This window comes from Citrus sinensis, chromosome 2, assembly GCF_022201045.2.
Source record: "Citrus sinensis cultivar Valencia sweet orange chromosome 2, DVS_A1.0, whole genome shotgun sequence".
NCBI classification, from domain to species: Eukaryota; Viridiplantae; Streptophyta; class Magnoliopsida; order Sapindales; family Rutaceae; genus Citrus; species Citrus sinensis.
Window position 1 is genome coordinate 1612664 of NC_068557.1, and position 24524 is coordinate 1637187.

General features: G+C 31.3%; 2 protein-coding genes across 2 annotated transcripts; both read right to left on the reverse strand.

Annotated features, from left to right (window-relative positions):
* Positions 1-4407: 4407 nt before the first annotated feature.
* LOC102626288 (linoleate 13S-lipoxygenase 2-1, chloroplastic) lies at positions 4408-10367 on the reverse strand. Its single transcript, XM_006494211.3, has 9 exons — positions 9951-10367; positions 8994-9268; positions 8202-8436; positions 7544-7867; positions 7055-7140; positions 6669-6779; positions 6276-6577; positions 5825-6091; positions 4408-5405 (listed from the first exon to the last, which is right to left on the reverse strand). The coding sequence occupies exons 1-9, from the start codon at positions 10261-10263 to the stop codon at positions 4646-4648; spliced, it is 2673 nt and encodes an 890-aa protein (XP_006494274.1). The 5' UTR covers positions 10264-10367; the 3' UTR covers positions 4408-4645.
* Positions 10368-17708: 7341 nt separating this feature from the next.
* LOC102625710 (linoleate 13S-lipoxygenase 2-1, chloroplastic) lies at positions 17709-23930 on the reverse strand. The gene is made up of 9 exons (XM_006494209.4): positions 23403-23930; positions 22689-22963; positions 21840-22083; positions 21253-21579; positions 20572-20657; positions 20174-20284; positions 19740-20044; positions 19043-19309; positions 17709-18746 (listed from the first exon to the last, which is right to left on the reverse strand). Exons 1-9 carry the CDS (start codon positions 23716-23718, stop codon positions 17987-17989), a joined length of 2691 nt encoding a protein of 896 aa, XP_006494272.1. The 5' UTR covers positions 23719-23930; the 3' UTR covers positions 17709-17986.
* Positions 23931-24524: the final 594 nt, after the last annotated feature.

The window sequence follows — 24524 nt, forward strand, 5'->3', positions numbered from 1 at the left end:
ACGTGATGAGATTGATCCGATTTTTGAAGAAAATATTCTATAGTTGTCTGTAGAGTTGTCTTGTGACGTGGGATCAAATCTTTTAATATATTTATAGATATTATTTTTAATTCATACCTCGAAGAAAGGATCGAATATTTTTTTGAAAGAAAATAATAATAACGTCACGATAAACCTTCAGAAGGTGTGACGTCCAGTGATGCAAGCCCAATCTAACAATTATAACAATAATTGAGGCCACCGACTCTTATGAATAATTGTACCTCTCCCATTAAGGGGTGACATAATTGCCGCTGTTCGGTCTGGGCCGACCTGAGCCCATTCGACTTTTAGCCCGGTATACTTGGGCCAGGCTAAGGCATCAAGTGTCAGACCAACACCGTGCTAGACACAGTCCTGGGCCTTGCCTGAACCTACACTTCCATAAGAAAGTCTCGGGTAGGTCTAAGGACAGGCAAAAGTAAACAATAAAAAATTGAGTAGTGATATTTCATCCCCTCATTTTATCTCATCGACTCTTATTTTTAGATTTATACAGTATATTTTTAAAAATACCTTTACTTAAAAGAACTTTTTTTTTTAATTTAACTTTCTCTCTTCTCTAAATTAAATTCAAAACCCATATAGTGAAACTATAAAATTGAATTCACAATCACAAAGCATCATGACAAATTTCAAACTAGAATTGAACCATTTTTTTATATTTTTTTTCTAAAGGAACCAAATTAAAGCTTCTAGCTTCATTTCAAGTTTCAATCATGCAAAATTCATCAAATAAATATTAAAATCCTTATTAAGTAGCAAAAGAGATCAACAATGATTTGACAATAATTTATACAAATTAACATTTATTAATTATTAAAACAATATCATATTAAAAAAGATATTGGTGGTACCTGAGTAAGCGAGTGAGTGCAAAGGAGATGAGAGTGAAAGGAAAGAAAAAAATGTTTATTTATTAATAACTGTAATTTTAGAAATAAGTGGTATTAACTAAATAATGAGGACTACTAGGAAGATCTAAAGGGTTAATTATCATTACTCTAAAAAATAACATTTTTTTAATTATTAATTTATAGATTTCATGAAACCCAGCATATTTCATGCACATTAATAGATTTCTTCATCCAACCCAACCAATTGCACAACATCCTAAGTCTCCCATGCTTTCTTCGAGGAGGTTGCTCCAATAATATTTTCAAAAGCATATTTATTTAATGATTAAGATGAGATACTTTGCTTTATTCTATTTCTTTTTCAAGTCTTTCAAATTCTCCTTTTTATACTACAGTTAAAGTATCTTCATTTTTGAGTATCGTAAAACATTTCTCCACGACTTCCCATACATTGTGCGCACCTAATAGTCTTTATTTTGATACTCTAGCTGTCAAACTTGTTTTCTTTCAATTGTGGAACTTGAAATGACATCATGCCACCATTTGCCATAATTCATAAATTAAGTGAGAATTTGAAGATTTTAAATGCAAAGATGGATTCGAAACATCGAAAAACCTCTAGAAGGACTTGGACCAATTGTGTAGCATTTTTGTTGCAGTTCTTGAAGACCCTGGCCCACTGACTTGATGTCAATTCATATTGCCAACAAGATGATGTTGCACAATTTCAAGAACCATTGGCTGTCAAATTATTTTGGAGTAGGTCTTGTAAAAAAACTACGTAGTGTCCCACTCTTAAAAACTTTATTGATGTGTCATTTTTTGGATTACTTATCATGAGATGTAATGATTACAATGGGATGTTGTTGATATTTGATATCATTAAAGTTAATTTGACATCATACATATGTTTTTTTTATTAAGTATATTAATGACAGAGAAGATAATTTTATATAATGTATGTGATGTAATAGAATAGTCATATATGCTTAAGAAATGCTCAGCCCAAATACATGACTGTCATCGAGTATTTTCACAGATACTTGACTGTAGTCGAGTATTTGCAAACATACATGACCAGCTGGTATATGCATTGGTTCACGACTGCAGTCGAGTATTTTCACAGATACTCGATTGCAGTCGAGTATTTGCAAACATACATGACCAGATGGTATTTGCATTGGTACACGACTGTAGTCAGGTATTTTCACAGATATTCGACTGCAGTCGAGTATTTACAAACATACATGACCAGCTGGTATTTGCATTAGTACACGACTGCAGTCGGGTATTTTCACAAATACTCGACAACAGTTAAGTATTTGTAAACATACATAACCAGCTGGTATTTACATTGGTACATAACTTTAGTCGGGTATTATCATAAATAAACGACAATAGTTGAGTATTTAATATATTCACATTTATAGTTGAGTACAATTAGATATACACGACAATAGTCGAATAAGAGCCAAAATACACGACTGTATTTGGGTAAGTGGACATAGAACATAAAATTACCTAAAACATTCATTATAATGACAACAAAATCAACATAGACTTTAACATATACTTCAATTTAACAAATAACAAAAGTAATTGTACATCAAACAACATAAATCCAATACATGTTCAAATCATAAATAAGTCGTAATATAATGGAAGTTACTGCACAATCATCATAATTATTTGCATGCTCAGCCCAAACACTCGACCCATGTATTATAAAGCCCCGGTCGCCTCCTTTTGAAAATAGCATAAGCCACACAAACATGTTTATCCAGCTGCAAAACAAAAAGGGTAGAAATTTATCAACTAACTATTTTAGATATTAAAGAAATTAAAACAACAAAAATGACAAGTATGTAAGGTTCATAGTAGTATGTGTGCTTGTTTTTATTTCGTTCGGTCTAACTACAGGCTCATTGTTAGACAATGAGATTGGTGTATTGCAAGTTAGTCGATTATATCATTAATAACCACACCTACCGTACTTACGGCGTAACTTTTCTTCACCTTGTGATGCTATCCTAATTTCTTATGATTCTAAAGAATAATAGGCACACATACTGAAGTCACTTCTTGCAATAATACAACAGATGATTATACAAAAAAAAAATCAAATAAGGTATATTATGAAGTGTTGAGCTGTCTGTCTATTTACACGATTGCTGTCATGTAATTGCTAGTTTACACGACAATAATTATGTAACTTGCTAAAATACACAACTATAGTTTAGTAAACAGTTAGAGAATATGTTTAATAAAAAAAATGTAATCTTTATACTAACAGAATGCTATGTGTCATAACAGCTACACTATATTTCAATCTTGCACAACTGCTATTGTGTAAATTCATACATACATGACAAAAGTTATACATACATTATGACAGTTGTGTAAGTTATAGAAATGCATGACTATAAATAGTGAAAGGACATATTTTTTCTTCAAAAAATATTTTTTTTGCACTGATAAAATGCTGGGATCTCATAACAGTTGGAACATTTTACATATATGTACAATTATAATATGTAAGTTCATACGTACACGATAGTAGTCGTGTAACTTATTAAAACACACTACTATAGTCCAGTAATAGTTAAAGGATATATCTAGTGAAAATAATATATTTTTCGCACCAATAAAATGATAGGGTGTCATAATAATTAAAATTTTTTGCACATTTTCACGACTACAGTCGTGTAAATCCATACATACAGGGTGCAGGACAAAATTTTGGCAGCAACTTCAGGTTTTAACGAATGTAGTTTTAAAATCCATCAAATAACAGTCATATGATGCAAATATAATGAAAATGTGAGTTGCTTTATTGTTTATCACAAACCAAACAAAACCCTAAAAATAATATAATGTCAACAAAATAAATAAATAACACAAAATAAAAATAAAATTTCAAATACCTTATTCATGTGTTGAATAATGCACCCAGCTGCAAACTAAAATCTCAGTGCATTGGCTGTTCGTGAGTGATTTTGAGTGTGGGATGAGTTTTTGTTGTGTGGAGTAAAAAAGAGTGAGAGTAAAGAGTGTTGGAGGTGAGTTGTGTGTGTTTTATATTTTTATTTAGCGATATTTTAAACAATGTACCACATAAAAAAGTATATCTAGATAATTTTCAAGCATGGGGTATATTTAACTAAATACCCTACTTTTAAGGCATCTTTAATTAAAAACCCCGTGTTATCTAATTAATTTATGTTTTTTAACATTATGCACAGAGAGTTCAAAAATTTTACCACATGCATAAGTGCTCATTATATGATAGGGATTGTTACTCATTAAATCATCTTCTTTTCTTACAACTTGAATTTTTTAATAAAACTTTGAGAACCAATTTTGTCTCTCATGTTAAAATATTAACGGGTATTCAAATATACATGACCGTGTTAATTATGAATTTCTTCCAATTTTCATATGATTATATAGATAAAGTTCTGTATGCATAAGATATTTCCACCGCATCATCTATAATGAAAAAGATTAAAAATGATAAAAAATTTAATATTTTGCTTGACTTTTACATTAGTATCATAACATAATATCGTGGATAGGACTCACATGCAACATAAAATACAAACGTAAACTACCAAAACTGTGCAATGAGCTCGCTGAAAGTTTTGGTGTTGTGCTTGCTTGAAAAAGTTCGGACAAGCGGAACTTATTTAGGTTAAACAAAAGTGACATTTTATTTCTTAAAGTTTTATTTGCAATGAGCTTTGCGCACTCTAGATGGAGATGCTGTACGGAACTCCTTTTCCTGTTGCACCAGGTCCCGAAAATGGCTTCAAGAGCTCATATGGCACGATCCCAGCCCCAGTTCTGTTCCTCAAATTCTCATTCGAATTTCTGTCATCAATGATCCCTTCAAGCTCCTGCATCTTGCGATTAAACTTTTCAAATGCAGCCTTTATAACTGGGTCATCACCCCAGGCGGGCTCCATTTCCTTCCCCAAATACTCCTCATCAGGCGAATGAGTCGACAGCGTATCCAGAATGACCATATCTTGCATAGCTTGCATCTTTGAAGGAAAGCATTGCAAAAGTGTATCTTCAGGATTTGCGAGAAAGGATTTCCAGTCTGCTTCTGATTGATCTTCAGTAGGCATGTTGGTTCTTGACATAGTAGGCCTGTTAGGGAAATAGCCTCCGTATAAATATTGCCCAAAGTTCACAGCTGCATGCTGACCAGATGCTACCCAAGCGATAGTTGTGACTATTTCAATTAAATCCTGAGGAGTTTTCAGGACAGGCCACCATGGTTCATCCTTTTTGTCGGCGTGTCCCACAGTTCGAATTTCAGTCCACCACGCTTGGAGCTCTTCATCAGACTCTACAAGACTTGGATCGGTATAGTAGTGATTCACATACTCAGTAACCCATTGTTTTAAGGCATCCCAGAGATCGAGTCCATCGTTGGCAAATGGGTAGTCTTCGATTGTTAGCTTTAGGCCGTGTGGAGCGTTTGGATCTTCAACAGCCATTCCCCTAGGATTGCAAAATGAAAAAGAAATTATTCTTAACAGAGGCATGGTTTTGTATGTCAAAAACAATCACATTTACTCTTCTGTAGTAAAGTTAGAACATTAAATTTCTAACATCAAAGATGTAGTGGGTTTAAAAAACATTAGAGACCTGGGTGACAATGGCCAAAAAAAAAAAATGCTAAGGACCCAAGTGTCATCCTCTCTTTGCATTCACGAAGAGTTACATGCAAATACTTGGACAAAATTTTTTCTTGTTGATGCTCTTCTATAGACTCCCCCCAGGTGGTTCTTTGGTTCCTTATTTCAATTTAACCGCTTTCTAGAAGTTTCCTATTCCCGAGGATTACTCAGAAAACTTGTATTTAGTTTCTATTTTTAATGCATTAGCTCGTAAATGGGGGAACCTTGCGATCTAATTACCTGCTAATAAGGTCTTTGGGTAGTGCTTCATGGTCAAACCTCCACTGCTTGTCATAGATTACAGAGCTGAACTCCATAGAGTATTTTCCAGGAAAGAATGTGGTTTCAACGAGTCCACCAGCATTAACAAGAATAAGTCGAGCTTTAGCGTTGATCTCCATTGTGTAACGGAAATGAGGTTTTAACAGTCTATTGATTGGATGCATTGCACTGAGTTTCCGGTTGGCTGCAATTATGTAAGGTTCAACGCAACAATGAGTTCTTAACCTGCGAAAACAATAATCGAATAAAAGAATAACTTTTAATTTATCATTCAATATACTTGCTAAAATTAATTTTATCCTACTCTTACATAATTAAATTATAAAATATCTGTACTATTTTTATCAAAATTATTATTTAAAAGTTATATTTATCGCCTATTATCAATTTTAAAAGTTAAATAATATACCAATGGCTAATGAGCTGGTGATAGCCGGTATCGTGAACAAGGAAATGAGCCTTTGCTAGCGTCCAAAGCCAGGAGTCAGTAGAATGCCTACTGGGTGTGAACACTTGTTTCCATTGTGGCTTGCCGTCCAATGGAGGCCGAGTTAGCTCGATGGCTAGTGGTCTCAATGTGCCATCTGGGTTCAAGAAGAAGAGTGCTCGAGATCCGTACAGCGTAGAGCCTTCGATCTGTCTCAGTTTCCCCACATACGGTAATAACGCATCATGGTAATCTATGATGAACAACTTTTTTTGTTTTATAGCCTGCATAATAGAAAAATTTAAGCGTTTCTATCCATAATTTTATTAAATATATAGAAACTATGAATTTTTCTCACAAATTAGGAACATATACCTCGTTAACAGTCATCAAGCCTCCAATTTCTTGCTCAATCAATTCTGTGGTAATTGCTGATTCCGGTGGGCCGTAAATTTCAGGATCAAGCGTGCTTTTTAGTGGCAATTGCTGTACGAATTTAGGCAAATTGTTATACATAATACTTTTGTAACAGTCAGGATTTTGGTTCATAGGGCCATAAAGGAGAAACATTGAAGTTTTGGAGGTAATACAGTAAATAATTTAACCATTAGGGGGTATACGTAAATTATTTTTGTTGAATATTTTGACCTGGTGCAACAACAACTCATTCAACGTAGAGAGACCAATCACGTTTACAATTTCGTTGTTTTTGCTTTTTTTTTTGTTTTCTATTTTGTTTCACTATATTATATTAGTCATACCGAGAGCAATTTAATGCTGTATGGGTTGAGACCAGCTAGAGTCTCTCTACCAAATTCCTCGTTCCTTATCCAAAAGAATTTATCTCCTGCAACACACGCAAACAGAATAAAACACATATGAATACACATTCAAATTTATTTTTGATTCATCTAGTTGTATTTTTCCCCCTCTATTAACGCTTTAACAACAGTGATGTGTGTGTATAATGATTAGTTGTAAAAATAAAAGGATCCAATTGATAAAAGTGAGAAACATTAAGTATGTAAGTGTCATTTAATAGATTTTATAGCTTACTAAAAAATAAAAATTAAAAAGTGATAAAAGGGCCTTAAAGCTGACACAATGACGACAAAAATAACGTTAGACCATATAGAATTATAATATTAATTATATGAGTTAACAAACGTTATTTTTATTGTCACTGCGTTTGATTTTTTGATTTAAATATTAATACTTATTAAAATTGCATGAAGAGGTTTAATTCTTACTATCCACTGTTTCTGGCGTGTCGAACCGAAAAACCTCTTTGCCTGTATTAGAAACGGTCTTAAACAATATGGGAAGAATTTTTTGCCATAAAGGTTGATCTTTGAGTTCCGGAGGCAGCTCAATTCCTTCGTTAAAGACTTTGTCAATATCCGAGAGTGATGAAAATCCTAGATCCTTATCGATAAGGATGGCTTCTAAGAATGGCACCAATGCATGCAACCCTGAGTATAGTGACGAAGCTGAAAACTGCCCTAATTTTATATCTGCGAATGCTTCATCTCTGGGCACATAGATACTGACGCTCCTTGACTCTGAGGCTGGATCTACAATAATAAAATAAAGCTGTTTATTTCATTATATGTTAAATATATATGTTTATACACACACAATTGTACCTTAATATCTAACAAATTAAAACTCCTCTCTAAGCCTGAAGTAAACAAACGAAAACGGACCACATAATAAGAATAAAAATTGTATATTTGAAGGGCCAAAAAGTAGGATATATATTTGTTAAGTTGTGTCCCATATTAACTAGAAAAAGAGGAGTTAATTGAATTTATAAGTATGATAGATTCCTCCATCCAATAGGCTTGTGTTTTGGTATGAATCGAAATCCTAAGCCCATTACTTATTAGTCGGGACTGATGATTTTACCGGCAAAACTTTTAGGACGTCCAGTTCTGCAACGCCTTGGATAAGGGTGCTCTTCGCCACCAAGCACTGGTCGTGCCAACTCTTTGATTTCAGGTAATGCAAGATCATTGTACACATCATAATCGTATATTCTTTCGTGTCTTTTACGCTCTCCTTGTCCATCGCCTTGCAAATTGTTAAGCTCTTCGGCTCTTAACCTCTTTAATCCGTTCGGTGTTTGTGAGGGCAAGTATGACTAATTCAAAAATGAAGGGGAAAAAAATCAATTAAGAATTAAGATGAATGTGACTATATACGATATTATTAAAAAAAAATTACTAGAAGAAACTTGACAGTACCAGGGAATCTTGTAAAATTTGGTCTACACAACATATATTTGATAAAAATAATCTTCGATATAATTTTATTATTTCGGCTGTCAACTTCAAGTTTCTTAGGTCATGTGGTAACTCATCGCGGAATCAAAACAAATTTAAACATAAAGTCCTGTGTTTAGATTCTGGAAATAAACTAAAGCAAATTCTAATTTACATGTATGGGACGAAATGGAATATCATAATATGAAAGGAGTTATTTTTGGTTTTAACTTTTTACTTTTATAAGTTACATTTGCAAGGCAATCATAAGGTCTCACATTACTATTAATTTTCTCTCCCTAGCCTGACTTTTTTTGTGCATAAACATAATTCATGAAAAAAGGAAACTAAAAGGAAAAAGAAAAGAAAATTGACGGCCGAGAAGAATATAAGTTTTACAATTATATAAGCCAGAAAATTAAAATCTGAAACTGACCTTATTAGTAAAGAAAATTCTCTTTTGTTTGTCAACTATTTTTGGCTGAATCCATGAATCACAAGTTAAATTCACAGGACCATTTGGGAGACCATCAAGAACAATATCCTGCAAATACATTTCTGTGAGTTGATCAGATTCCACTAATATGGCACCGACATCTCCAAAACTTGCTGGAATTTTTAATTCTGCTTTATATTTTATGTTTCCATCGTCATCCTTGCCCAGTACCCCAAGTGCAAGACCTTTGATGGTGGGTTTCTCTTCTCCCGTTTCTGAAAAAATACGCAACAATTGTAACTAAAAACACCCATATATAAGTTTTCAGAAAAATAAATGATTAATTAATTTGTTAGAGGACTAATAATTTGTTTTTTGAAAAAAAAAATTGTATAGGATTCTGTTATACCCTTGAGTTGGAATTGGAAAACTCATCTAATGTTACTTTTATTTCTTTATCTGTGAAATATTTTGAGTATATTGTGCTAACATCTAAACCTTATCGTTTTGAACTTAAAAGAAAAGGTGAATAGTGTAAAGCTAGCCATAGTTCAACCTCCATAGGTCAAAAAACGGAAAAGTAAATTGGGCAAGCTGAGTTGAACCTACAAAAGTTCATGAACACTCACACCGAAAAACTAGCTTATTCATGAACCGCACTAAAATCATACAATAAAACTTTCGACCGGACAGCTGTCAGCAATCAAACGGGAAGGAGACAAAGCAAAGGTTGCAATTCAGACTACAATTGATAAAAAAGGTCAAACCTTTAACAATAAATCATAAAAATCAAATATTAAAATAGCGTTCTGACGTATTTTCAAAAAAATCAAGGTATAGTTTGATATCACAAAAAAGATAAAAATTCAAACTCAATGGGAGTAATTGAGTTCCCCCCCCCCCCCCTCTTTGGAGTGGAAAAAGTCCGATGTATTGATCGGATTTCTCAGTACTTACTTGGATCAAGCTCGGCGCTAACAAGCTCCAAGCCAAGTGCACCAACTAAACTGGAAAGTGCTAAAGGATCAGGGATAATTGGTTTCACAGTGATAACAGCCTTAACTTTGGTAGACTTTTCAGTCAAATTAAATATAGCTTTGATACTGTTATTACTAGGAGAAAAGCCGACTCCGATTTTGGATGCTTTTTTGAATGAAGGATTCAACTGAGCTGGACGAAAAGCCTGACCATTTCCACGGAGAAATGGCTTGGGTAATGGACATAGGGTTCTGATAGATTGAGACTGATGATGAACTTGTGGATTCAACATTCTTTCACAAGTAAGAGACCTTTGGCTTGGTGACTGAGACTTGAGAGATCAATCCACTCTTTATATAGAAAGTTGGAGAAAGAGCAGGCAAAGAGAAAGTTATGGCACATGAAAAATGAAGAGAACTGTGACTACACTTGACAATGTTAAGTATTTCATTATTTAAGTGAGGAAAAAATTAATTGTTTGTTTAGTTCATATATTTTAATTTAAATATATATTTATTTCCTGTATATTGAAAAATATTAGAAGATATTCTTTCTTTATCAAATATGTTATACTCTTATCCTTAATTTTTTTTTTACTTTTACAATAATATCGGTGAAAGAATATTTTTTACATTAATTGTTTAATTTATAAAAAGATTAATTAATCAATAATTATTTATTAGTGAATTAAGAAATAAATACTATTATGAAACAAATATTTTTTATGTCATTGCAACAATCTTGCTAGTTATTATTTACAAATAAATTAATATCAGCCAATTTAGAGCAATGTATAATATCTTTAACAACAATCTTATTAATATTTTTTGAAAAAAAATAATTTACCAAATTAATAAAAAAATAATAACAAGTAGTTTTTATTATACTTTCAAGGCTAATTTGATAAATTTATATTTTTTTTCTTTTCATTAATATATTCAAGAATATTGTTGCAAGGGTATTATAGTAAAAGTATAGAGAAAGCAAGGATATGATTGAAATATAATCATCAATAAGTATATTTTTAGGTATTTTTTAAAATATAAAGAATAAATGAATATTTAACTCAAAATATAGATACTATGCAAGTGTTCACCCTTTTAATTTGACTTGGTGATTGAGACTTTAAGTGATCAATCCATACTTTATAATCTATGTACAAAATTGGAGAAAGATGCAAAGAGCAAGTTATGGCACATGAAAAATGAAGAGAACTGTGACTACACATGGTGGTGTTAAGCATTTCATTATTTTAGTACGGCAAAATTTAAATGTGTGTGGATTTTGTCGTTTGTGGTGTGTGTCTATATATATATATATTACATGCATATACTTCTAGTAATATTAATTATAATTAAAACTCCTTTTTAACCATAATGTCTTTTGACTCTACAAATTCCAAAAAAATAACCCCAAATTTTTATAATAAATAGAAATATGGCATTAAAATAAATGTAATAATATATATATATATATATATTTCAAAATAATTTTTATATTTAAAAATATTTTTATATTTTTAATCTATTAGACCTATTTTATTATATTAAATTAATTTTTAATAATAGATAGAAACATAATATTAAAACAAATAAATTAAAATTAAAATTATTTTGAATACTATGTAAAAGTTAATTTTAATGTTATTAATAGGGTTTTTTTTAATTTTAAAATCTATTTAACCCAAAGACTTATTTAAGATCTTTATAATATTACAAATATATTATTAAAATAAATATATTAATTTCAAATTTTAATATTATTTTAAATATAAAAATAATTTAATATTATTAGTCTAAATTATATTATTTATATTAAATTTGTGTTGATTAAAAACCTTTAAAGTCAATTTTCTAATTATTATAGTCAAAAGGTATTATGGAGAAAAAGAAGTATTGATGTTCCTTTTTTAAAATTTGGGAGTTTTTGTGACCATTTTTTTAAATTTTGTTGGTGGAGGTGTCATTTTCCTTAATTTATATACCAAATTGGAGAATGAGGCAAAGAGCAATTTATGGCACATGAAAAATGAAGAGAACTATGACTACACTTGGTGGTGTTAAGCATTTCATTATTTTAGTAAGGCAAAATTTTAATGTGAGTGGATTTTGTCGTTTGTGGTGCTCATTTTTTTTTAATATTACATGTATATTCTTCTATTAATATTATAATTAAAAATCTACCGGCACTAGTATTGAAAAGCACAACAACAAAGAGCACAGTTCAAAAGTCTTTTAAAATTTCACTTTATTTATGAACACAAATACTTAATTTATATAAGTGTTTTGAAATGTAGAAAAAAAATCATACAATGAAATAATTTAGGAGTGATTGATTGATTAACTAAGATTGAGTTAATTAGTTTTTATATTAATTAACAATCAATTTTTTAAAAAAAAGCAATCAATCATTTGATTAATTACTTTGTTTCTATATGTCATTATTGTTTGATATAACCTAAAAAAGGGCACAAGAAGCACATTGAACTCTATGTGAATTTCATTTCCTTGATGTTTAATCTAACCTAAAGGTTTGAGGACTCTTAACCATACACCAATAATGGGCCTAGTCATACTCAATCAATGTGACTTTATTTTCTAAACATCATCTAATAAATATAATATACATTTTAGTAATTACTTAGAACGGACAAAAATAAAATATTATTTTGAAAGTATAATACTGGCGGCTTTAACTTGCTTTTTTACTTAATGTAAAATATTATTTTAAAAGTATAATACTGTCGGTTTTAACTTGCTGTTTTCCTTAATGGCTTGGTAACCATGATAAAGTTAAATAAAAAAATTGGCCAGATTTTTGTCCCTTTTTATTTCTTTTCATTATGTTTGTAAATTTGGCCACAAACTTAACAAGTGATTCGTTCTGATAACTCGTGACACTCCGCGACAAAGTTTCTTCGTCGTACATCACTTCATTTATAATCACGAGTTTTATATTTCGTTAGCCTTTTTTTTTTCCCTAAAGTGACGTAGTAATTTCATTAAACAGCCAACAATACAACACCACATTACCCAACAGCAGATTAGGACCGATTTAAAATACTAACACAATAGCCCAATCAGTCATGCTGTTACTCTCACGCTAAAATAATTTAAGAATAATGATACTTCAGTAAAGACAGAGTCAATAAGTATTTTTTTCATTGATAATCAGGATAAAAACAAACAGTCATTTATCTTATCATTTTATTATTTTATTTCCATCATTATTATTCTCCCTCGAGATGACGAGGGAAACTTTGTGAACTCCTGACTCACCTTAAAATGCCATGCAACAAAGAAAGAAGCATTCCTTTGAAACTTATCTAGAAAATCTTCAGGTTGTTTCTGTGAACACATTTTTTGAGAAAGTAAGAAGCATTCCTATGAAATTTGTCCAGGAAATCATGAAACTCTTTCTATGTACACAAATTTTATTTTTATTTTTTAACAACAAAAAGTAAATTCATCCTCTAATTGATCTTCTTAAACAAATTTTCATTTTCCATGTTTTATTTAATTTTTCTTTTGATGTTGTCAGTGATTTCTTTCATGTAGAAAGTCGAAGAAAACTTAAAATTTGAGGATTTTTTTGGTAGTTTGCTTGCTTAAAAGTTGGTTCCAGAGTTGATAATGGTTGTCTTAAGTTTATGTTGTTAGCCTAATAATCAATCTCATGGCTTCTAAATACCCTCAATTCCTGAACTAATTTTTTATTATGAGTTAGTCTCATGGACCTAACTTATACTTAAAAAGTCAGCAAAAGATTCAGGGATTGCTAATATTATTAGTCCAATAATTGATCTTAGTTGGTATTGAATATTTTCCCTACTGAAAAGAAGAGGAAGAAGTAAACTTGGGGGTGGACTGGCTGTGATGAGAATTCAATAGGAGCTTGAAAAAGGGAGGGCAAAAAAGTAAAAATCGAATGGATAATAATTACTAGTAAGGCATTAGATTTTGGACTTCATCGTTTTTTTAATACCTTAATAATTGGTTTTTATGTACTTGATTGTGACCAATTCGTTTTATATACCTCATTTTCATTTTTAATGATAAATTATTTATAACTAAATTTTGATAAATTAGCATTCAATCCCAAACTTAGGTTTAACATGCTAAATTAATAATTTGATAAGTTTATACGATAATATATTATTAAAAAAGCTATTGTTTTTATATAGGATCTCAACACTACGTAAATTAATATGACATACACATGTGAACTGGAGTATTTTTCAGATTTTTGAAGTCTAAAAATAGACAATAAAACAAAATGTGAACACTTCTAGTCAAAGAGTATTGAAGCGTAGTCGAAGATAATAGCTTTATCTCATTGTAATCTTTTATGTTATCTTTATTTATTGAAGTGGGAGTGAAGAGTATAGATTCATCTCACTCTAGTGTTTATTTGCATATTTTAAGGGGGAAGTGAGAATTTCACTCCTACCCCCACTCATTTTTGGAGTGGTGAGTGAGATTCCCACTCCTATGTGGGGAGATGAGAATGGAAATCCACTCTCACCTCTTCATTTTCTACCCATTTTTTAATTGAATTTAATATAATTATATTTAATGAAATAAACATAATAATATCATATTTATTTAAGTAATATTATTGTACTATTTTATAAAATTAAATTTATTAAAAATAATAATACCAAAATTTTTTTAATATAATTTTATTATATTTAGTTAAAAATAATAATTTACATTGATTCTAATTTAAATTTACTTAAAAGTAATATTATTATAATTATAAGGGTAAAATTATAATTTAAAATTATTTACTCTCAATACAAGACAAAATAGACACATAAATTGAATTTTGATTTTAATTTCATACGCTCATTCTAGTATAAGTAAACAATCGACTTTCATTCACACTCTACACTTATAATCATAAGATTTTCATTACTCAGGATTCTCACTCTAATTTAAAATATAAACGGTAGAGTAGTGAATTTTTGTTCTTATCTACTCTATGAGTGATTCTTTACTTTATTAATAAATTAAAGTTCAGTTTGTTTATAGTTTGGTGTCAACATGTAACGTTAAACATCATTTAGGAGACTTTGTTCAATTAACATGTTTATGTGATGTTATCAATTATTATTTTACTATTTATTGTCAAATATACTGTTGGTGATCGGCCAGAAAAACTGTATTTGCGATCTTATCTAAGGAATTGCTTGTTATCATTTTCAACCATAAATAATAAAAATAATAGTGCAAACAATTTAAATATATTATCATGTTCAATGAACTTTTGCTTTCTCACGGCATTCTATTACACGTGTACGACTAACAATCAACCATATGAATCTTTCAGAGTAGTAGGTTACCCACGTTTGAAAACTGGGTCAAAGTCTTGGTCAAGCTCAAATATATTATTTTCCCTTACATTTAAGACGTGTAGGACCGGCGCTCAACCACTTACATATTTTAGAATATCATGTTAGACGTCTAAAAGTTGGATCAACGTGTTAATCAAGCTCAAATACTATAATTTTGCCTTATATTTGAGATGAATTGAATTTACACACGGTGGAGTAAGCCTCTTATGTCTGATCATGTGACAAGTCCAAATTAGTCTTTCACGTGAAGGGGAATGTTAAAAGCGAGCATAAATACTATTGTTCACCCCTTACCTTCAAAATTACACCTTTATTTATTTATTTAATTTTTGGAAGCTTTAAATTAATCTCATTAAACAGTCAATAATACGGCAATATATTTCAGCAATAGCAGATCCATCCAACATGATGACTGATTTATAACACTAATACATTAGAGTAATCATCAAACCGTTCTAGAAAACTAACGGTCCAATGAGAAAAAAATGCACTAGATAATGTAACATTTAACGTGACATACACGTGTTATAGGACCACTCTATTGCAGAGGGCTATATTACCCAAATGTAGTTATATTTTTCAACCATAAATAGTAAAAATAAAAAGGGTAAAAGCTTGTTTAGTCCCTATATTATGAGGTTAGTGTCCATTTAGTCCCTGTATTTTTAAAAACACCTCAAAATGTCCCTACTACTAAATATTGACACTTATGCCATTATTTTTAACTTGTTTTTACAATATTACATTTTTACAATAATGTTTCTTTTTTGGATATTAATAAAAAATTAAATTATCAAATTAAACTCAAAAATAAAATAAAAACAAAAAAGGTATATATTAATTTTTGTGGAAGCTCACGTATGTCTAAAAAATTAATATCATAAAAATTATATTATCAATTTTTTAGAAAAATTAATATTTTAACTCAAGAGTGTGTTTCACAAAAATTAATATATATTTTTTATTTTATTTTATTTTTTGGTGTTAAACTGGTAATTTATTTTTTTCTTTTTAATAATGTCTAAAAAATTATTATAATAGGGTTATTTTTTCTTTTTAATAATGTCTAAAAAATTATTATAATAGGACAATATTATAAAAATAAGTTAAAAGGAACAAAAGATAATGGCAAAAGTGTCAATAATTTAATAGTAGGGATGGTTTGAGGTATTTTTAAAAATATAGGGACTAAACGGGCACTAACTTTAAAATATAGGGACTAAACGAGCTTTTACCCAAATAAAAATGCTATCGGTATGATTATATTATTTTCTCACGACAATTAATAACTAATCAATCTTGTAATTTTTTAGAATATTATTTAACCAACACAGTAATGGCATTATTTTATATTAATCCTCATATTCATATCTAAGGCCCAATAGTTTGGGATTGTTGCTGCTATTAAAATAATATATTATAATAAGTATTTAGTTAAAGAAAAAAAGAAAAAGAAGCAACCGAAACATTTATTCAAGGGCGACATTGTGCGCCTTATTCTTAAAAAAAGCCATAGCACTAGGAGCAATGAAGAAAAATATAAGATAAGTAGACATCCAAAAAGTATATAAAATAAAACGATACTTCAAAAAGCACTTTAGCATCTTGATATAAGAATTGCTGAATGTTCGCAGCGGGATCATTCCACCACAAAAGCTCATCATGATTAAGAATTAGTTTTGCAAGACAATACAGCAGCACTGCTGTTCTCCCTAAAAGTGTGTAGGCAATGAAAATCCATGAAAGAAGGCTTCATCTTACATTTCATCTTACTATTAATCTATTTGCTTTTGAGATGCCAAGAGGATTTCAAAGAACTTTTTAGAAAGAAATTTACAACAAGCAATAAACCACATTCTAACCAAAATTTGCGCCAACCTTGATAACCATTAGTTATGCCACCCTCTGTCATTAGCCTGCCAATAATATGATTAACAACCATAATCTCCGCCATCAGCAACTGAACCCGCTATAAAATCACCACTGGCATTCTTAGTAAACACCACCACAAGTAGCATTTTAACGGAACCCGTCTGGAATTACATTTAAAGCATCATCAGACTTTACTGTTTAACTATAAACCGCCTTAGTCATTTTGTATTCTCACATTCTGTTTTCTCCTTTATAATACCTCGCTTAGCCGAGGATTGCTCATGTGTGTATATATATATAATTTTAATTAGCCCCAAAATGATCTGTTTTTGTGTTTAATAAAAAGTTAGGATTAATTTAAATAATTGTTATAGGATTACTTATTTGACGTATCAAAAAAAAAAAAAAACTCTTACAAATGTTAAAAAATATTGAAATAGGCATAAAATCTAAATTCATATAGTATTATTCTAAATAGAGTATGAGTTCCCAATTACCCATGGATCACATTAGTTTGAAGAAGATTTATTCTTGATAAAGAAAACATAACATTATATCACATCATATACTCACAGAGCTACAAACAATTTATTCTAGAAGTGACTCCTAGGACCCACTCCCACGCAACATAAAGTACAAACATCAACGACCAAAACCGTGTAATGAGCTCATTGGTAGTTTTGGTATTTGGCTAGCCGGAAAAAATTCCGGCGAAGCAGCTTATTTAAATTAAAGACGTATGACATCTTATTTCTTAAAGTTTGATTTGCAATGAGCTTCGTGCACTCTAGATGGAGATGCTGTAGGGAACTCCTTTTCCTGTCGCGCCAGGTTCCGAAAACGGCTTCAGGAGCTCATATGGAACAATCGCAGCTCCAGTTCTGTTCTTCAAATTCTCATTCGAATTTCTGTCATCAATGATCCTTTCAAGCTCCTGCATTTTGAGGTTAAACTCTTCAAATGCAGCCTTTATAACTGGGTCATCACCCCATGCCGGCTCCATTTCCTTCCCCAAATACTCTTCATCAGGCGAATGAGTCGACAGCAAATCAATAACGAGCATTACCGTAAGAGCTTGAAACTGTGCAGGGAAGCATCGCAAAAGTGCAGCTTCAGGTTTTTCGAGAAAGGATTTCCATTCTTCTTTTGTTTGATCTTCATTTGGCAGGTTGGTTCTTGCAACAGTTGGCCTGTTAGGGAAATAGCCTCCGTATAAATATTGCCCAAAGTTCACAGCTGCATGGTGACCGGATGCAACCCAAGCGATGGTTGTGATGATTTCAATTAAATCCTGAGGGGTTTTCAGGACAGGCCACCATGGTTCATCCTTTTTCTCGGCGTGTCCCACGGTTCGAATTTCAGTCCACCATGCTTGGAGCTCCTCATCAGACTCTACAAGGCTTGGATCGGGATAATAGTGGTTCACATAGTTAGTAACCCATTGTTTTAAGGCATCCCAGAGATCGAGCCCATCGTTGGCATATGGGTAGTCTTCGATGTTTAGCTTAAGGCCATGAGGAGCTTTTGGATCTTCAACAGCTATTCCCCTAGGTAGTCGAAAATGGAAAAGATATTAAGCTCAACATATGTTCAGCATTTTCAATTCATCAATTTTGGGTTCTTCTATATAATACTCTGCTGTCAATCTAATGTGATATTTCACTAAAAAGATAGAAGCATGATCTTACTGTTCTATAGTAAATTTTTAATATTAGGGATAGGGACCTAAGTAGCAAAAGTGAATTATAATGGGACCTAAGTGTTATTCTCTGTATAATTTTATAAAGAAATATTAGTTTTAACCTACTAGTTCATAAATTGGGAAGTCTTTGTAACTTATTACCTCCTAATAAGGTCCTTGGGGAGTCCTTCATTGTCAAACCTCCAGTGCTTGTCATAGATGACGGAGCTGAACTCCATACAATATTTTCCAGGAAAGAAATTTGTTTCAAAGATTCCATCAGCATTAATAAGGACTTTTCGAGCTAAAGCATTGATCTCCATTGTGTAGCGAAAATGAGGTTTCAACAGTCTATTGATTGGATGCATCGCACTGAGTCTCCGATTGGTTGCAATTACGTAAGGCTCAACGCAACAATGAGTTCTTAACCTGCAAAGTAATAAGCAAACAAATCAAGAACCTTTAAATAATCATTTAATATAGTACTTGCTAAATAAAAATTAATGTAAAATTTTTTTTGTTATTATTTTAATTTTAAGATAAATTCTGTAATTTAATTTTTTTTTTCTTATTATCAATGTCCTCAAGATTATTGTAAAGGCATTAAGGACAAGATTATAATGTAATTAATAGTAAAATTGTCTTGGGGTATTTTTTAAAATTTAGAAACTAAACAAGTAATTAACCCAAAACTTAAGGACTAAACAAACTTAATTAACCCATCAAGAGATTAAGTATATATAACATTTGGATTTTAATTATGCCCATTTAAGAAATCAGCAAACGTCCAGTAACACTAAAATTTTGGATCTAGGATCAAACGAATTTCGGTAAAATTGAGAATATAAAACAGATATACCAATGACTAATGAGTTGGTGATAGCCAGAATCATGAGCAAGGACATGAGCCTTGGCCAGTCTCCAAAGCCAGGACTCAGTAGAATTCCCAGTACTGGGTGTAAACACTTGTTTCCATTGTGGCTTGCCATCCATTGGAGGCCGAGTTAGCTCAATGGCTAGCGGTCTCAGTGTGCCATCTGGGTTCAAGAAGAATACTGTACGAGATCCATACAGAGTTGTGTCTTTGATCTGTCTCACTTTCTCCACATACGGTAATAATGCATCATGGTAATCTATGATAAACAGCTTCTTTTGTTTTATAGCCTGCATAATAAGAAACTTTAATTAAGTGCTTCTATTCATAATTTTATTAAATAAAAATAATTGATTGTCCGTTATGAAGTTTTCTCACTAATTAATGTACAAAGGAAGGAATTTATATTGCACATATACCTCTTCAACAGTCATCGAGCCTCCAATTTCTTTCTCGATCAATTCTTTGGTAATTGCTGATTCCGTTGGGCCGTAAGTTTCAGGATCAAGTGTGCTTTTCAGCGGCCAGTCCTGCACGAATTTATGCAATTTTTTTCTGTTATACAATCGGGATTTTGGTTCATTGCGCCAAAAAGGAGGGAAAAAAAAACTTAGGAGGTAATACAACAAATAACGGAAACATCGGGGGCCATAAGTAAATTGTTTGTTCAAAAATTTGACCTTGGGCCCTCAATATAGCTCTGTTCTCAGTGACCACTAATTCACCATGGATAAATCATTTGAACCTCATGATTACAATTTTGTTGTTTTTGTTTTTAATTTTTAATTTTGTTTCATTTTACTGTAGTTAGCCATACCGCGACCAAACTTATGCCGTATGGGTTGAGACCAGCTAGAGTCTCTCTACCAAATTCCTCGTCCCTTAACCAAAAGAGTTTGTCTCCTGCAACACAAATATAATGAAACACATATAAATACACTTTCAATTATTTATATATAACGGTTAATCAAAAATAAAAGGACCTAAGCAGAAGGGGCGTATCTTAGAGTTAATCTCCAGAGGGCTAAGTTCAAACTTCAAATAATAATAAGGATTGATTTTTTATTTGATTTGTGGAGATTGATTGATAATTAAAGTTATTATTGCAAGTAAAAACAAAATGAAAAAAATAAAAATGAAAGAACTAGGCCCAAATTTTATCAAACTTTTAAAAAACTTTTAAAAAGACTATTTATCAACAATCAGGTAATTTTAACTTTATTTTACAAAATATAAAATTATACTTTCATCTTATATATAAAGTTTATATATCAAGTATGTAGGGTCAAATCATTTTTTTATACTTATTTTTTAATATTTTATTTAGAAACTTCAATATTTTTTTAAAGCATGGAGCCCCGGCCCCCTTTAGTCTCTGTAAGCCTCTGCCCCTGCCAAGCGGTAAGCTAGAGTGAGACATATTAAGTACCTAAGCGTCAACTTAATAGATTTCGTAGATTAGTAAAAATAAGACTACATGAAGAGGCTTAGGTCTTACTCTTCAATGTTTCCGGTGTCTCGAACCGCAAAATATCTTTGCCTGTATTGGCAATGGACTTAAAAAAGTTGGGAAGAATTTTTAGCCATGAAGGTAGCTTTTCGATCTCTGGAGGCAGCTCAACTCCTTCATTGAAAAGTTTGTCAATGGCCTCGAGTGATGGAAACCCTTTATCCTTTCCAATGCGAAGGATGGATTCTACGAATGGTATCACTGCATGCAACGCTGAGTATACTCCCGTAGCTGAAAATTGTGCTGTTTTCAACAGTGAGAATGCTTCATCTCTGGGCACGTAGACTGAGAGGCTCCATGATTCTGAGGCTGGATCTACATTGATAAAATAAAGCTGTTTGTTTAATTCTATGCAAAACAATTAATTCTAGTACCTTAATAACTAGACTATTATAATGATGTGTTATAGGTTTAAAGAAATGTAATTATCAGCTGCATTCTCAAAGTTAACAACAAAATATAGATTTAGATAGGCTAAATTTTTAGTTAAGCCTTCAACTTTTCAAAATAGTTTCAACCCTGCACAAAATGCCATTTATATATATATTGTTATAAAAGTAGAAATATAATTTTACCTTTAGAACTTTTTGGATGGCCAGTTCTGCAACGCCTAGGATAAGGGTGCTCTTTGCCACCAAGCACCGGTCGTACCAAATCTGACTTCAAGATGGAATCAGGCATTCCGAGATCATTGTACACATCATAATCATATATTCTTTCGTGTATTTTACGCTCTCCTTGTCCATCGCCTTGCAAATTGTTAAGTTCTTCAGCTCTTAACCTCGCTAATCCATTCGGTGTTTGTGATGGCAAGTATGACTAATTAAAAAAATTAAAAAAAAAAAAGAATTAAGATGATGCGTGGGAATTAAGTGTTAGAATAATGTTTGGTTATTATTCTTGTACAGTTTATTGTAGTTCTATTGTGGTAGTTATATTACAGTAGTGGCCTGAAAAAAAAAAAAAAATATATATATATATATATATTGTATAAATGGTCTGTGTTTGGAACGTTACCTTCAAGCCTAAATTTTTAGGTCATTGGTAACTCGCCGTTGTTACTCTTCATGGGAATGGTATCAAAACAAAATTTAACATAAAGTCTTGTATTTAAATTCCTTGAAATAAAATAAATCAAATTCTAATCTAGATTGGACGATATGAAGTATCGCAACTAAAGACACAAGTGTTACTATTACTAATTTACTCTTGTTGGTGATCGATTTTAGAAATATTTTACGTTCCATAATTTGTTTAAACCTGCAGCCTCAACTGAAATAAGAGTATCTAATTATCCTTTTTTTAAAAAAAAAAAGTTGACAAATAACAGTATAAAGTAAGCATAAAGGTCTCCCATTACTTTATTCTCCCCAGTCCAACTTTTTGTACATATATGGAATTATTATTTATAATCTGAAACTGACCTTATTAGTAAAGAAAATTCTCTTCTGTTTGTCAACTATCTTTGGCTGAATCCATGAATCACAAGCTATGTTCACAGGACCATTCCGGAGACCATCAAGAGCAATATCCTTCAAAAACGTTTCTGTGAGTTGATCAGCCTCCACCAATATGGCACCAACTTCTCCAAAATTTGATGGAACGTCAAATTCTGTTTTATATTTTAGGTTTCCATCGTCATCCGTGAACAGTGATCTATGTGCTCGGCTTTTGATGGTGGGTTTCTCTTTTCCAGTTTCTGAAAAAGTAAACAAAAACTGTAATTAAAAACACCTTCAAGCATTCAAAAAATAATTTATTTGGTTTATTTGAGGACAAATAAGCACAAGAAATTAATTTAAAAGAAAATTATCAATTATATGTATAACAATAAGCTAAAACCTTCAAAATGATAATTGTTAAATATTTTTTATTCCCCACAAATTAACTTTGAAAAAGCAAAACAAAATTATGTAATCCGCATTGATTTTTTTTTCTTGGCTTAAAAAAAATACTTTTCATTTATTTGAATGATCAAAATTCATTAAAGTTAAAACCGTCAAATTATATAAAAAGAGGGAGAGATGGATGTTTTGAGGTGTTTTACGAACTATTGGGATAAAAAGGGCATATATATATATATGTGTGTGTGTGTGTGTGTGATTTTTCTTTGAAGTGAAAAACTCCGATGCACTTACCAGGATCAAGCTCGGCGCTAACAAGCTCCAAGACAAGTGTACCAATTAATTTTTCAACTGCTAAGGGATCAGAGACAATTGGTTTCACAGTGATAACAGCCTTAACTTTTGTAGACTTTTCAGCAGTCAAATTAAATATAGCTTTGATGCTGTTAATACTAGGAGAAAAGCCGACTCCGATTTTGGGTGCTTTTTTGAATGAAGGTCTCAACTGAGCTGGACGAAAAGCTGGACCATTTCCATGGAGAAATGGGTTGGGTAATGGACTTAAGGTTCTGATAGATTGAGACTGATTATGAAATTGTAGATTCAACATTCTTTCATAAGAAAGAGACACTTAAGCTTTCCTTAACAGAATTTTAATTTGGCTTGGTGAGTGAGACTTGGGTGATCAATCCACTCTTTAAATAGAAAGCTGGAGAAAGAAAGAGAGCAAGTTATGGTGAAGAGAGAAAGAACAACTTATGGCACATGAAAATGAAGAGAAATATTGATGTAGGATGATTGTGTAAGATGAGTAGGATATTTTTTTAGAGCTACAACTTGACTTATAGGTGTCTTTTTTGGGAGTATAATATACTATGTCAAAGATTGTGATGGGACAAATTTAACCCAATAAATCTATGAGTGTTGGCCTTGTGGTAAAGTTGAAAATTCCTTTTTTCTTCATGGTTATTTTTTCAAGTTTAAGATTCTTTTTTTCCTGTTGCTTTCAAGATATTGTCTTTTTTTTTTCTAAACATATGATTTAAGTACCAACTGTTCTATTTTCATTATTTCATTTAGTAGAATATTATTATGTAATAGCAACTCAAATTTATCTACTTTGATAAATACGCATTATTTAGATTAGTATAAAACAACCTTAAAACCTTAACTTTGTCATTCAAACTTTTAATCAACAATATTTTGAATTATTCAAAAACTTTTGTTTTCCTATCGTTTATCGATCTTTACATTTCAGTTCCGTCAATTATGACTACCTGTATTTGACAATAGTAAGTGTTTCATTATTTTATCGGGGGAGAATTTAATGTATGTGGGTTTAGTTCTCAGCAGCTGAATTTTTGGCCTGTTACGTCGTTTTATCTTTTTTTGTCTTATATGGAAGATTAGGAATAT

Bases quoted from the DNA above. Each gene is read 5' to 3' on its own strand.
- LOC102626288 (XM_006494211.3), bottom strand. From the start codon at position 10,263: ATGTTGAATCCACAAGTTCATCATCAGTCTCAATCTATCAGAACCCTA. The intron at 9,269-9,950 runs GTAAGTACTGAG...GTATTTTTTCAG, and splicing joins TAGCGCCGAGCTTGATCCAA to AAACGGGAGAAGAGAAACCC. The intron at 6,578-6,668 runs GTATATGTTCCT...TCTATTATGCAG, and splicing joins GCTTGATGACTGTTAACGAG to GCTATAAAACAAAAAAAGTT.
- LOC102625710 (XM_006494209.4), bottom strand. From the start codon at position 23,718: ATGTTGAATCTACAATTTCATAATCAGTCTCAATCTATCAGAACCTTA. The intron at 20,045-20,173 runs GTATATGTGCAA...CTTATTATGCAG, and splicing joins GCTCGATGACTGTTGAAGAG to GCTATAAAACAAAAGAAGCT. The intron at 18,747-19,042 runs GTAATAAGTTAC...TCGACTACCTAG, and splicing joins CCCAAGGACCTTATTAGGAG to GGGAATAGCTGTTGAAGATC.